This window comes from Callospermophilus lateralis, chromosome X, assembly GCF_048772815.1.
Source record: "Callospermophilus lateralis isolate mCalLat2 chromosome X, mCalLat2.hap1, whole genome shotgun sequence".
In the NCBI taxonomy this organism is placed as follows: domain Eukaryota; kingdom Metazoa; phylum Chordata; class Mammalia; order Rodentia; family Sciuridae; genus Callospermophilus; species Callospermophilus lateralis.
The window spans coordinates 113,796,629-113,810,659 of NC_135325.1; the positions used below are offsets into that span (position 1 = coordinate 113,796,629).

A 14,031-nucleotide genomic window follows, 5' to 3' on the forward strand; every position below is an offset into this window, starting at 1 on the left:
TGGACAAAGACAATTATCTTTTTTTAAATATTTTTTTTTAGTCGTCAATGGACTTTTATTTTATTTACTTATCTGCAGTGCTGAGATTTGAACCCAGGGCCTCACATGTGCTAGACAAGCACTGTACCACTGAGCCACAAACCCAGCCCATCTATCTGGTTTTTGATCATTATACATACATATTACAACCCCAGAGAGCCATCATCCTGACCTGCATAGTGTCTTCTGGGACCAGAAGCTCTGCTGTATTCTCACCACATTGGAGTATGGAAGTCTCTGCCTGGATAGAGCCTGTCTACCTCAAGACACCTTGCAGTTGTCACTTCTGTTCTTGTTGTTTCCCTGAAAGCGCTGCTGAGCGGGAGAGCATGTCTTGCCTGCTCTTTCTACTCAAAGATCTCTTTCTTAATATCCTTCCTATAACCTTGGGACATTGTTTTCTTCATTTAGGGAAAGGGTTCTGTAATCATATAATCCCAAGACACTCTATGCCCATGAATTGCTCTTTCCCTCTCCTCTGATAACCTTTAAAAAAAATTTTTTTTTGTAGTTGTAGATGGGCAGAATGCCGTTATTTTATTTGTTGATTTTTATGTGGTGCTGAGGATCAAACCCAGTGCCTCACGCATGCTAGGCAAGCACTCTGCCAGTGAGCTACAGCCCCCAGCCCTCTGATAACCTTTTGTATTCTGTTTTTATATTCTTTTTTAAGTTTATTTTTTTGCAATGCTGGGAATCAAACACAGTGCAAGCTAGGCAAGCTCTGCACCACAGAGCTACAACTCTGGCCCTCTACATTCTTCTTAATGATCCATTTTTGGAATATAAAAGCCAAGAAGCTGTGCAGGCAATCTCGTGTGTTCCCAGTGTTTTTCTATACTCATGAGCATGTGGCTGGCTGTTTGAATATGGAGAAGGTAAGGGGGGAATGCTGCTTATATTGTTATATCCCTCTCCCCCAAGGTCAAAGCCAGTTAAGAAAAAAGTCCAGACATCTGGTAAAAATTATTCACTTATAACTAATTCAACAAGTGTCTTCTTCCTCCTCCTCCTCCTCTTCTTCTTCCTCTTCTCCCTTCCTCCTCCTCCTTCTTCTGTTGGTACTGGGGATTAAATCTAGAGGAGTTTTACCACTGAGCAACACCCTCAGCCCTTTTTAGTTTTAAGACAGGGTCTAAGTTGCTGAAGCTGACCTTGAATTTGCCATCTCCTGCCTCAGCCTTCTGAGTTACTGTGATTATAGACATGTGCCATTGCACCTGCCTTCAACAAGTATTTATTTTTTTAATTAAAAAATGTATTTTGTACCAGGTATTGAGCCCAGAGATGCTTAACACTGAGCCACATCCTCAGTCCTTTTTATTTTTAATTTTGAGGCAGGGTCTAAGTTGCTTAAGACCTCACTAAGTTGCTGAGGCTAGCCTTGAGCTCACCATCTGACTGCCTCAGCCTCCAAAGTCCCTGAGATTACAGGCTTGTGCCACCAAACCCAACAACAATTATTGCTCCAGCACTAAGAAAGTGACACTAAGGCAGACAAAATAGTAAAATATTATCTGCAAAGATGCATTTTACAACTTGGCCTAGTCTGAGGCCAAAATGACCTTCTCACTCCCTCTCCCCTGAATTAAATTTATCCATTTAGTCAGACTGAATATTCAGCTGAAAACTGAAGCCACTTCCTCCACACTTTCAATCTGGTTCCCTGCCTTCAATGAGCAGAATGCACTTGGAGAATGCAAGAGTGGGAAACAGAGCAGAATAGCCTGTGAGTTGGTGATGCAAAGAAGAGTCAAACAGGGCTGAATCTCACATATGGAGTGACCTCTTCTCCAGTCTCACCAGTCACCTACATGAGGGGATAGAAAAAGGAGCAGAACCCTTATTCCACATAATTCATGAAGGGTGGTGGAGTTCCTATTTTATGAATAGGGGCAGAAGCATGAAAAGAGGAAAAATTATTCCCTTTGCAATTAATATTGCAGTTTTTAATTTATTCTTGATTTTTTTTTGTTGTTGTTGTTCTAGGGATTGAACCTGAGGGTGCTCGACCACTGAGCTACATCCCCAGCACCTCCCCTTTTAGTTGTTGATGAAATTTTATTTTGTGCATGTATTTATATGCAGTGCTGAGAATTGAACTCAGTGCCTCACACATGTGAGTGAGGCAAGAACTCTATCACTGAGCCCCAGTCCCCTACCCCTTTTGAGACAGGGTCTTGCTAAGTTGCAGAGGTTGGCTTTGAACTTATGATTCTTCTGCCTCAGCCTCTTGAGTAGCTTACAAGCATGTGCCACTATGCCTGGTTTATTCTTGAATTTTGAATATGATAAAGATGAATTTATCTAGATATGCCAAATTGGGTTTTTTTTTTAGTGCTAAGTATCATTATTATTGCTAATTGAGATGGCTGTAATATAGAGGGACCCTTTACTTCCATTAATTAATGCATCCATAAAAATTAATGTCTAGGGGCTGGGGTTGTATTGTAGCTCAATGATAGAGCACTTGCCTAGCACATGTGATACCCAGCACCACATAAAGATAAACAAAATAAAGGTATTGTGTCCATCTACAACTAAAAAAATAAACAAAAATTAACATCCATATCATACTTATTACAGAATTGACTTCAGAGTTCTTTCTACAAATTTGTTTTCTTCATATGGAAAATATAAAAGATGACATTTATAACACGGCTAAACTCTATCTCCTTCAAGTTTTATCTTTGTTTATATACACTAAATCATATTAAATCTGAACCTGAGTCGTCAAATCCTTACTGTGTCAGTCCTGGGCCTGTTTACTCTGAGATGCATTCCTCATGCTTCCTTGCTCTGCCCTGTACTGTTTCCCAGGGTCCTAAGTTAGCTGGTTTCCAGCTGGGTCCTGTCAATGGAAGGTGCTGACTGCAGGCTTGGAGGCAGAAGCCGGGATATTTTTGCCTCAGGCTTCATCTGCTTCAGACAAGGATTCCATGATTCCCACTTGTCAAGTGACCAAGCCATAGACCCCAGAAACTCCACCTCCTCCTTTTATCCCCCAGCTTTCCGGTGGTTCCAGCCTCCTTTTCCTAATCTCTAGGGTACTTTTCAGAGTCCTCAGTAAATTTTTCAGCTGTACCACCTCTATAATCAATTACTTGTATTGAGTTCCACCACTTAAAATTTCACTTTGCAACCTGACCAATGCTCTGGGCTTGAGAAGATTTTCATTAATATCTTCCTCAGATCATGAAAAAGAATCCACTCAAATGAAAGCAGGGAGGAGGGGGTGTGATGCAGACCATTACCAGGTTAGGAAACCTAGCTATAGCTGTTTTTTCTTTTCAAAGTGCATCATAGAAAACTTGTGTCCAATGATGTTAATAGATGGTCATTGCAAAAAAGGGTTCCTTGGCCCAATGTCTGGAACACATTGGGTTAAACAAAGTCAAGTGCAATTCTTCAATTTGAGGTTTGTCATGTAATGTTCTAGTATGTACTATAATTTCTCAAACAGGAGACTATCATACACAGAACTTCTCAAATGCATCTAACCAGAGAACCTAATTTTTCAAGGAATAGCTAACATTTCCCAGGACTATCATTTCACATAACAGTTTGGAAAATGCTGAATAACGACGACCTCAGCCACTCTTTTGGGGGGTGGGTGGGTTAGTACTGGGGATTTAGCCCAGGGGCGCTCAACCACTGAGGTACAACCTCAACCCTTTTTGAGACAGGGTCTTGCTAAGTTGCTGAGGCTGGCTTTGAACCTGTGATCTTCGTGTCTCAGCCTTCTGAGTCACTGGGATTACAGGTGTGCACCACCATGCCTAACTTGGCCCGACTTTTAAAAAATATTTTTCATTGTCAATGGACCTTTATTTATTTATATTCAGTGCTGAGAATCGAACCCAGTGCCTCACACATGCTAGGCAAGCAGACTGATCCACCGCCCCAGCACCTTGGCCAGACTTTTGATAAGAGTTGAATCATTTGGGATAGAAGAGTGCTGTCAATGTTCTTGCTTTTTTATCTACATACTTTAGATATCAGGGTTAAGTAGCTAATTTGGTTCTCTTTATTAAGATTATAGAAATTTGTGTTCTTACTCAAAGCGTGGGAAGAAGGGATAGGATATTAAAACTTGTGTCTGCATCTGTAAAAGTACCAGTAATAAAAATGAATGAAGGGAAGGCCCAAGACTAGGCTATTGGAACTACTCATCTCAATCCTAAAGGCAACAGCATGAATCCAGCCTATGGTTTAATTTGGGGCAGGAATGACAGCATCCTGGTGAGCCCAAATGAAAATCACCACAGTAAGATTAGTTTTTTATTTATTTCAACATCCAGCAGGAAATGCTTTAGAAGTCCTAGACAAAGTGTGGCAAAGCAGGAACAGCAAACAACATGGGTCATACCTAAGTTCTGTTAAGATAATTATCTTGGGCTGGGGTTGTGGCTCAGTGGTAGAGGGCCTGCCTAGCATGTGTGAGGCACTGGGTTTGATTTTCAGAACCACATATAAATAAATGAATAAAATAAAGGTCCATCAACGCCTAAAATAATTTTTAAAAAGATAATTAGGGCTGGGGTTGTGGCTCAGTGGTAGAGCGCTTGCCTTGAATGTGTGAGACATTGGGTTCGATTCTTAGCACCACATATAAATAAAAAATAAAGGTTCATCAACAACTAAAATAAATAAAATTAAAAAAATTTAAAAATATAATTAACTTACCTGAGCATCATTTAAAAAAATATTTTTAGTTGTCAATGGATCTTTTGTTTTATTTATATGCGGTGCTGGGGATCAAACTCAGGGCCTCATACATACCAGGCAAACACTCTATCACTGAGCCACTACTCCAGCCTCATGAGCATCAGTTTCTTTACCTGTAAGAATCTGGAGTTCAGTGATCTCTACATAAGAGATATTAAAACATAGCTGTAAAGTGCTATGCAGATGTTACCTAATAAACTATATTTTAGTCTAATGTGTTCAGCTTAATTGTATGTTCTTTTCCATTAATTTTTTGGGGGTATATTGGGGATTGAACCCAGGGGTACTTTACCACTGAGCTACATCCTTAGTCCCTTTAAAACAAAAATCCCACATTTTTATTGGTGCATTATAGTTGTACACAATGATGGGATTTGTTACATATTCATACATGCAGTTTTTTTTTTTCTTTTTCTGAGACAGGGTCTCACCAATATACTGGGGCTGGCCTTGAACTTGTTATCATCCTGCCTCAGTCTCCAGTGTCTTTGGGATTATAGGTATGTGCCATGGCCTCAGCTCCACATTTTTAAGCTTCATTGTTTAAACATTTTTAACTTGTAATTGTGAAATAACTTCAGAGTTGTTGCAAAGATAGTACAAAGAATTCTCATTTAGCTTCCAGATTCCCCCAAATATAACACACAATCACAGCTCAATTTCAAATATCATAAACTTAACATTGAAATGCTACATATATTAAAGAATATATATATTAAAGAATCTACATATTATAGTTAAATTTTGCTAATTATCCCAACAATGTTCAATATGGTCCAAGATCTGGTTGATGATCATATGGTGCATTATTGTCATCATGTCACTGTTGTTTTGGTTTCTGTTATCTGGGATAGTTCCTCAGTTTTGGTCTTTCATGGTGTTGATGAACTTGAAGATTGCAAACCAGTTAATGAGCAGAATACCCTTCAGTTTGGGTTTGTCTGATGTTTTCTCATGGTTTATAACATTCTGGTGGTTTGTTTATTCATGCCATCAGGGGGTGGTATAATAATGGAAATATAGTGTCCCAGTTAAGTGTACAGATTCTACTCAGAATACCTGGGTTCCACGTTCCACATTTGGTTCTACCAGTCTATGTAACCCTGTTTTTTTTTTTTTTTGACTCAATTTCTTTACCTTTCAGATGGAAAGGTGTCAGTACCTATCTTCTAGGGCTGTTGAAATTATAAAAGGTGTGAACATACACACATAGTGGTTGGAACACAGAGAGTATAATAATTCCTGGCACACAGTGAGTATAATAATCTTAGCTAACATTTCTTCAGCACTTTCCTTTGCACATCAGATGCCGGGCAAAATGTATTCAATTAATTTTTAAAAAGTTACAAAATAATTACCCCCCCCTTTTTTTCTGGCAAGTATTCCTAGAACTCCAGCCCTCATTAGCATGCTTCTAGCACTTCACCCATAGATGCATTCACTGAATAACCATAGTGATAACCTCAGCCCTTAACCTTTCCATATGCTTCTTGTTGAAGGGGCCAAACCACTCAGACCCTCACAACATCCATTGTATTGGCCAATCCTGGGTAGACACAGCAGGGAGGCAGAGAGGGAGTAGCCTACAATGCTGGATGGGGGGGAGGGAAGGAAGCCTGAACAGATTCCAAGAAGCTAGAAAGCATGTAAAACACATCTGTGAACATTTGGTAAAAGACAACGGTTCATTAAAAAGTCAAAGCAACAACAACAAAATCCCTCAACATAAAAATAACAATGCAAGGCTGGGGTTAAGGCTCAGGGGTAGAGTGCTTGCCTAGCATGTTCAGGGCTCTGGGTTCAATACCCAGCACCACATAAAAATAAATTGATTAAAAAAATAACAATGCTTCCATCTGAGTAGCAAATGACATTTTACAAAGCAATTTTGATCCTTTACCTCATTTGATTCTTACCCCTCAAGATACCATTTGTATGGATAGGGGAATGGGTCTAAGTGGCAACCTGAAGCTTTAATTCAGGCGGCGGTGGTGGTGGTAGTGGTGGTGGAGGAGGAGGGGGAGGGGGAGGGGGAGGGGGAGGGGAAAAAGATGTAGTAAATAGAGCTCAAAGACAAACAGGATTAAAATCTAACAAAATGCAGAGACTGAAGTATAAAAATGCAATCAGCATCATTGTAACAACTTGGCAGTCAAGGACAGCAGGGTTTTCCAAGAAAAGGTACATTCATGAGGCCTTGGGTGCAGATTAAGCAATGTAAGGAGAGTGGGAAAAGTATATATGCATACTTTAAAAAAAACAATTTTGTAGTTGTAGATGGACAGCATGCCTTTATTTCATTTGTTTATTTTTTATGTGGTGCCGAGAATCAAACCCAGTGCCTCACACATGCAAGGTAAGTGCTCTGCCACTGAGCTACAGCCCCAGCCCTATATATGCTTTTTAAAAATAAAGTCTATTTCTGGCTATTTAAGAATCAAATAGTTTCAATAGGTTGGAGACAGACCATACATCACACTACTTCTGATGCACCAGCAGCATCAAGCACTGCTATGCACACAGTAGAGTCATTCCCTTATCAATATTTATTTCCTGATCAGGCTGCACATTTACCCCTTTCATTGGTGCATTAAAGTTGTATATAATTGTTGGGTTCATTTTGACATAATCATCCATGCATGGAATTTTATTTAATCCATTTCCTGACTGGATTTTTTAAAACAGTTTTGGTACTAGGGATAAAACCCAGGATCTCCCCCATGCTAAGCATATACTCTACCATTGAGGGACACTTCCAGCCCCCTGGCTGGACTTTCATTTATGCAATAATAAGAAATGGTTTTTAAAAAACTCCCATGAATATCTTACCTTCTCCAAATTAGTTGTTACCACAAAATGCCAATTGAAATTATGTAGAAATGGTCAGCCTTGTGAACTATGTGAAAAGAGAAAACTTATTTCCCATCACCCAAGTTGTTTCCATATTATTTTGATGTCAAACTGAGACATTTCCAAAAAAAGACACTAAAATATCAATCATATCATACCAAAGTTTATTGATTACACCAAAGAAAAATTCTGTAATGAAAAAGGCAAGTTGCATTGATAAAAGATGGCATCACATTCATTTTAGAAAGCAATATAGATGTAAAAAATTGCTTATGTGAAAAATGTAATATTGCAGTTCCACTTTGCAAGCTGAAAAATGATTTTTGTCAACATTTGCATAAAATCTGAACATTTATATGCTGCCTGTTATTAAAAAATTCATCACTAGATTATGAATTTTGCAAATTTTAGGCTTACATTTATACTGTTGCTGGTGTATATGTGGTAGATATGGAATGAATAGTTTCAGTTTAATAGGCAACAACCTCAAACAGTGTACAACAGTTGTGAAAATGATCAGGACATTTAGATAGCTCAAGATTATTCAAATTATAAATATGTGGTTCTGTTATTACATTTCCTCCCCTTCTGTCACAAAATAGGGTGGTCAGATTGTAGGAATACTAGATGGATTATTCCAAATTATTTCATCTGTTAACTTCACACTAGCCATTTTATAGCTCATTAATAAAAATACCTTTCAAAAAAAAAAAAAAAAAAAAAAAAAAAGCCAGGCCCTTCTGAAGGGTCTAGGCCACGATCTTACATATCATTGCCATTCTAAATTTGACCTGTAGTGCTCAGTGTAACATGTAGCTGAAACATGACTCTAAATCTCCTTTACTCTTTCTTGTTGCTAGCAACACATTTTACGTGCAACCAATTTTATTTCTACTATGCTGAATATTCTAATTATGCCAACTCTTTAATGGTTCTAGCATTATAAAAGCCTACTTTGGCTCTTTTATTTGTATTCACAGTCCCTACAGTTCTTCTGAAAAACAACACAGCAACAACTATAAAAACAAGAACAACAACAAGAACAAGAACAAAACATCAAAAGCTTTCCTGGGTTAGACATTTTAGCTCTTTGGGATAGGCAAAGAATTTAAAGACTTTGTCTTTAGCACATCACCTCAAATACAGGCTACCAGAAAACAGCACACTTAGGCAGTTGTGAATGATATCTAACAAAATACTCAAAAATAATACTGACAGAGGAAAACAAATTAAATAATAAAAGGGATAAGTAATGATGAAATGGTTTCTGATAATTAAAATTATATCCTTTCTAGAATTAAAAAAAAATACACCTAAACATTAACACAAAATATATGTGCCATACGGACTATATAAAGATATTGGTAGAGATTGAATCCAGTACTTTTCCAAATCAAGGTACAATCTACACATTAATAATAGTACAGGCATGCCAGAAAGAAAAAGGTAGAAATTGATATGAAAATATTTTAAAAGACCATTTTAATTTAGCAGTCAAATCTGAGACCATTTACATCCAAAATGTGTCTGATTTTACCATTGAATAAAGACATTTCATATTTAGTTTTAAGTGAACTCATTAGGAGTCTAAAGTCTTCTAAGTCCAGCAAGTTGAGGCCCTAACCAAGATCAATTTAACAGTTTAGAATTATACCACTTGCACTGGTCAAATTAGCTATGAGAGAGACACAGAGTCATAGCTCTATAGGCAGAACCAGCTTGGGATGGGTGTCTCTTCTTTCCCAAATTGGCAAGTTAAAAAAAAAAAAAAGGTGCTGCATTATATACACAACTGCAACCTCTTTGAAATAAAAACCGTTTAAAAGGCTAATATTTAGAATGGCTTTATTTTTGTATAAAAATGATCTTACCCACTTTGCCTCAGTTTCCAGTTAAAATTAACATTGGAAAAATCTGTTTATTCCCTATTTTGAGAGACTACTAAATGACTGAAATGTTTTATGCTTTATTTTCAAGTCTAGTAGCCTTACACCCATAAGTGGTACTTAATTCAGAAAAACAAAAACAAACATTTTTTTCTGTTTTCACAATAACAACCAGAGTCAACACTTCCCACACAAGTGTTCAAGGTATTTTTGGGCAAAGATATTCTACTAAGACACAATTAGCATGTGGGTGAACAGAAAAGATGAACTCTTCCATCTGATGCATCGATACCATCTAGTCCTTCAGTATTCAAGTATTCCTTTTGTTTGGAAAAAAAATAATTTAAGATGATCATTCAGCAGGAATGAGAAATGTGATCCAAACAGTCTATGTCTTCTGCCAAGCAAAAAATGTAATACTGTATTTTATTAAAATCTATTCATTCCCATTGCATGACTTCTACTTTATACTATTGTATTTAAATCCATTCACAAAGTCAATGGGTTAGAAGAGCACCCATTTGGTAGTTAAGATTATTCTAACTAAAGCCAGAATTTTAAGTATTCTTGCTTTCAACTTCATATAATTCTTAACTTAGAACTTTGGCCATAATGGCTAATTATAATAACTGTAAATGCTTAGGAGAGTAATTTGGTATTTTAATGGACATTTATTCTGAACCCTAAGACATAAGAGAGTGGTTTAGTTTTTGTTGCATATCGAATATCCTGAGATGATAACTTTTTTGGTGGTTTCTTCATGTTTTCTTTTTTTTAGCTGTAATCACTGTCAATATGCTTGTAGGACAATAACATAGGCAGTTCAAGATTCGGATTCTGAAAAATTTAAAATATACAGTTAAAAGATGTATTTTAATAATAATATAAAACCATCTGTTTAGCATTTTCAAAAATACATCACATAGTAAATTTTGTTATGCAAGTAAAGCAACTGTCTCAACAAACTGTCAAGTTTTATTCACATGCAGGGAAAAAAAAAACAGTGGCACAATTACCAGATTTTAACCCTGTCTTCATTTGTCAGCTGAGTAGATTCAGGCTTGCTTTTTGCTTTTGGATCACTCCAGGTTTCTCCTAATAATACTACAGCTTCTTGAAAACAGGTACATTTTATTTATCTTTTTATCTCTAGTATCTAGTACAATGTCTGGCACATAGTAGATGCTCAGGAAATGTTGAATGAATGAATGAATGGGTTACTTTTTTTGGATGTGCGAATTTTGACAGGAACTCTGAAGATATATTCAGTTTTAGAAGAGTTCTGGGAAAAATTTCTTCCTTTACTGAAGGAAACATGCTTCCCTCCCCCAAACTACTTAAGTTATTTTCCATTTTGGTAGATCATGGGCTATCAGTCAATTGACTCTTCTACTTTTCTTATGTATCATCTTTTTAGAAAATGAACCAAAGAAATTTTTGTAAGGAATCTGTAGATTCTTTTCTGTGCTTTATAAATCATAAAATTCTATAATTCAGAATGGAGTATAATGGACAAACTGATCACTGAATGTATTTCAGGTATATTGAGAAGTAGAAGTCATATGTCTAACTTTGATTTTCCACTCAAACTCAAGCTTTTTCAACCTGAGTAGTGAAGGTCTTAAGGAAAATGCTATTTCTTCCCATTTTGGGATATCATTCTTGACATGGACATTACAAATCCAATAGAATAGAATATCTTTCATTTCTATTTATGTTCCACGTACTTCAGAACCACTACTTGGTATTCAGGCAGCTCTGCAGGGTCATGGTGACTCTAATAAAGTAAGGTTGCCATTCGCATTAAGAGAATATCAAAGGAGTCAGCTGGTTCCCTTACAAACCAACTCAGTGGCTTTTTATCAGCCAAATATTTTCCTTGGAGGAGAAATAATGTTACATGAAAATCTATTCCTGGAAGAAATAACTACATTAAAATTAAAACAATTATTAAAAAAGAACTTTCCTTGGTTCTGTGTTAGCCATTGTAGGAGTTAAGGCCCTGGAGAAGCCAAAAGCTGTAACAGTGTCTGCTACTCAGCCTAGTGCCCCAACCATAGACCAAACTAAAGAAAGCAATCCAGGGGGATACAAAATTAACTGGAAACAGTACAGCTAAAATGCATCTTACAGTTTAGGACAAAGTAATCTGGGACAAAGGGGTCAAAGACTTTGAAGGTTACTGAGAAACAATTCATCACTGAGGGGAAACACACACGTGAGTCATTACAAAATGGGTAAAAAGATGATGAACACAGCAAAAGGAGTCCACTTCCAAAATAACACTGCAGATGCAGACTGTGGTGAACTGCAGGAGGTAAAAGAACCAATGGATTCAATCCATTAGTTTAATTTTCATTCTTTTCCAGAGGGAGGGAGATTTGATAGCTGATGAAAAAAAAAATTGGCATCTGAAGTAGACTCAAACATTAGCCTCAAAGTGAACTGACCCAGAATCTTATTCATGATGATCATTAATTTTTGTGTGTGTGTGATAGATGGCCCTGCTGTAAGCTGTACAGAGTTGTTTCCAAGCTGATATTGTAAGCCTCGTTCATGAATTACTCTAAATTCCCATAGATGGATAAAAGACCTCTAAAGATGTGGGTGCCAAAACCCCTGCAGTGGGAAATGTAGAGTGCACATAAAGAAATCACTCTTGAGTTCAAGGGCTCATCCTATGGTATTTCAATTCCCCCAAATATATATTTTGGGGTCAATGAAATAATATTATATAAAATAAATTTACACATTTTTGGAAATATGAACTGTGAGGCATTTTATATCATTAGGCATGCATCCCCCTGAATGGCTAGGAAAGATTTTACCTCTGAGAGTTGAAACATTTAGCTTGAATAAAACTTGACATTAAAAAAGTTATGATTAGAGTAGACTGATTCATTAACATGTATTTGGGGATCAGACAGTTACAAGGACATTAAGTGTATACCTGCAAACACACAGACACAGCACATGAAGGTACAAACACATTTGATTATTTTTACAAAATTCCGAGAAAAACATGCAATGCTAAACTGACTTGATATTATACAGATGCAATTTTGGAATATTTATTTTCAATTTTCAAAATTGTCTTTATAAATCAGAATTATATTTCATAATGATTATCAATAAGCATTTTCACATGATGGAACAACCATGACAACTTTCCACTTACAAATTAAATATATTGTATCACTAATTCAGTTTTGAAATATGTCTAAAATTTTCTTAGGGGGTTTAGCAAATTTAAAATATATATTTCCTATATTCCAAGTAATGCATCTTTATATTTTTGCAAAGAATAGTATAAAGTTCACCACACCAACAGCAGAGACAATTTAGAGAGTGATATTTTCATTTTTTCTTTATAATGCTGTTAATCTGTTTCTTTAAAGCCAGCCCACTTGTTTAACACTAGGTACCTGTTACAATATATTAGATTCGTCTGAGAATGTTCGTAAAAGAAGAGGTCTGACTGAAGGTCTGGTGGATAATGAGTCAGATGCCCTTCTACAGCTCAGATTTCTCTGTAATAGTGAGGCAAAGATACTTAAAGCATTTGAAGATTGGTTAACCTACCTTGTGATAAAAATGTAAAAGAAAAAATCATTTCCTATAGACTACACTCTTGTGGCCAAAGGTACAAATGATTAATTACACTACATAGCAAATGAGTAACATTCAAATGAATACATTTAAAGGCCTAAGAAAGTCTTCAACTCATATTGTTTTTTGTGGAAGAAGTAAATAGACATTAGTAGTATGTGGCAAACTTGGGTTTTTGAAATGGTACTGGTAGGTTATATGGTAAGATGAGTCAATATGGTTTGATTAGTAAACCTTACCATCCTTTTGGTGAACACCTCTGAGAGTTGTGCTGGTGCTGTATGTCAAAGAGAAATTTGTGCAAAACATTCCTATCCTGGTGAAAATACTAGCTTCTACATGCTATGGCTACTACTGTATACCCTGGATCAATGAAACTGTAGATTATAGTCAAAGCTTTTGAAGATTACTTCCTCTTTAGTGAGACAATTTGGAAGGTGAACAAATGATTCTAAAAAATGACAAAATACTGAGTATCAATAGAAGATATAAAAATGAGTCATGAGAAGTAATTTTTCATAAAGAATCAGAAAATGATGTCAGGCAAATGAGAATGCAAGCAAGTTGGTACATTAAGAAAGGAAATCACCTTATTCACTCCAAGAGAAACTGTGATTGCTGGAAGTTTGAGAAAGCATGAAGATAGTAGATGTTCCTGAGGAAGGGAGGCGTTTCGTTACCTTGTTCACAATTGCACAAAAGGTGGAAAATTGCAGTAGAAAAGTGAGAAATGCAGAAACCAAGGGAAAAAAAAGAAAAGAAAAGTAAATATTCTCTTAGATGTAAGACATTTTAAAAGAAACCTTGAGAATTGGAAGCAGAAATGACATGTTAGTTTTGAAGACGTTACTTCCTGAAGTAAAAGTAGAGTTAGAGTTAAGATTAATTTATTATATGTGCCAGCCACTATTTATCTATG

At 36.4% G+C, this 14,031-nt stretch overlaps 1 protein-coding gene across 5 annotated transcripts in view; it reads right to left on the reverse strand.

Moving 5' to 3' along the window:
• Positions 1-7,804: 7,804 nt before the first annotated feature.
• Positions 7,805-14,031, reverse strand: part of Atp11c (ATPase phospholipid transporting 11C (ATP11C blood group)) — a 190,687-nt gene continuing 184,460 nt past the window's right edge. For 3 of the 5 annotated variants that reach the window (XM_077106638.1, XM_077106641.1, XM_077106637.1), the window contains 2 exons: positions 12,929-13,033; positions 7,805-10,340 (listed from right to left, as the gene is read on the reverse strand). In XM_077106638.1, coding sequence (XP_076962753.1) covers positions 12,932-13,033 — 102 coding nt within the window. In that variant the 3' untranslated portion in view covers positions 7,805-10,340; positions 12,929-12,931. Of the gene's footprint in view, positions 10,341-12,928; positions 13,034-13,702; positions 13,793-14,031 lie in introns of those variants that run through there. The other 2 variants (XM_077106640.1, XM_077106639.1) reach the window with 2 other exon arrangements.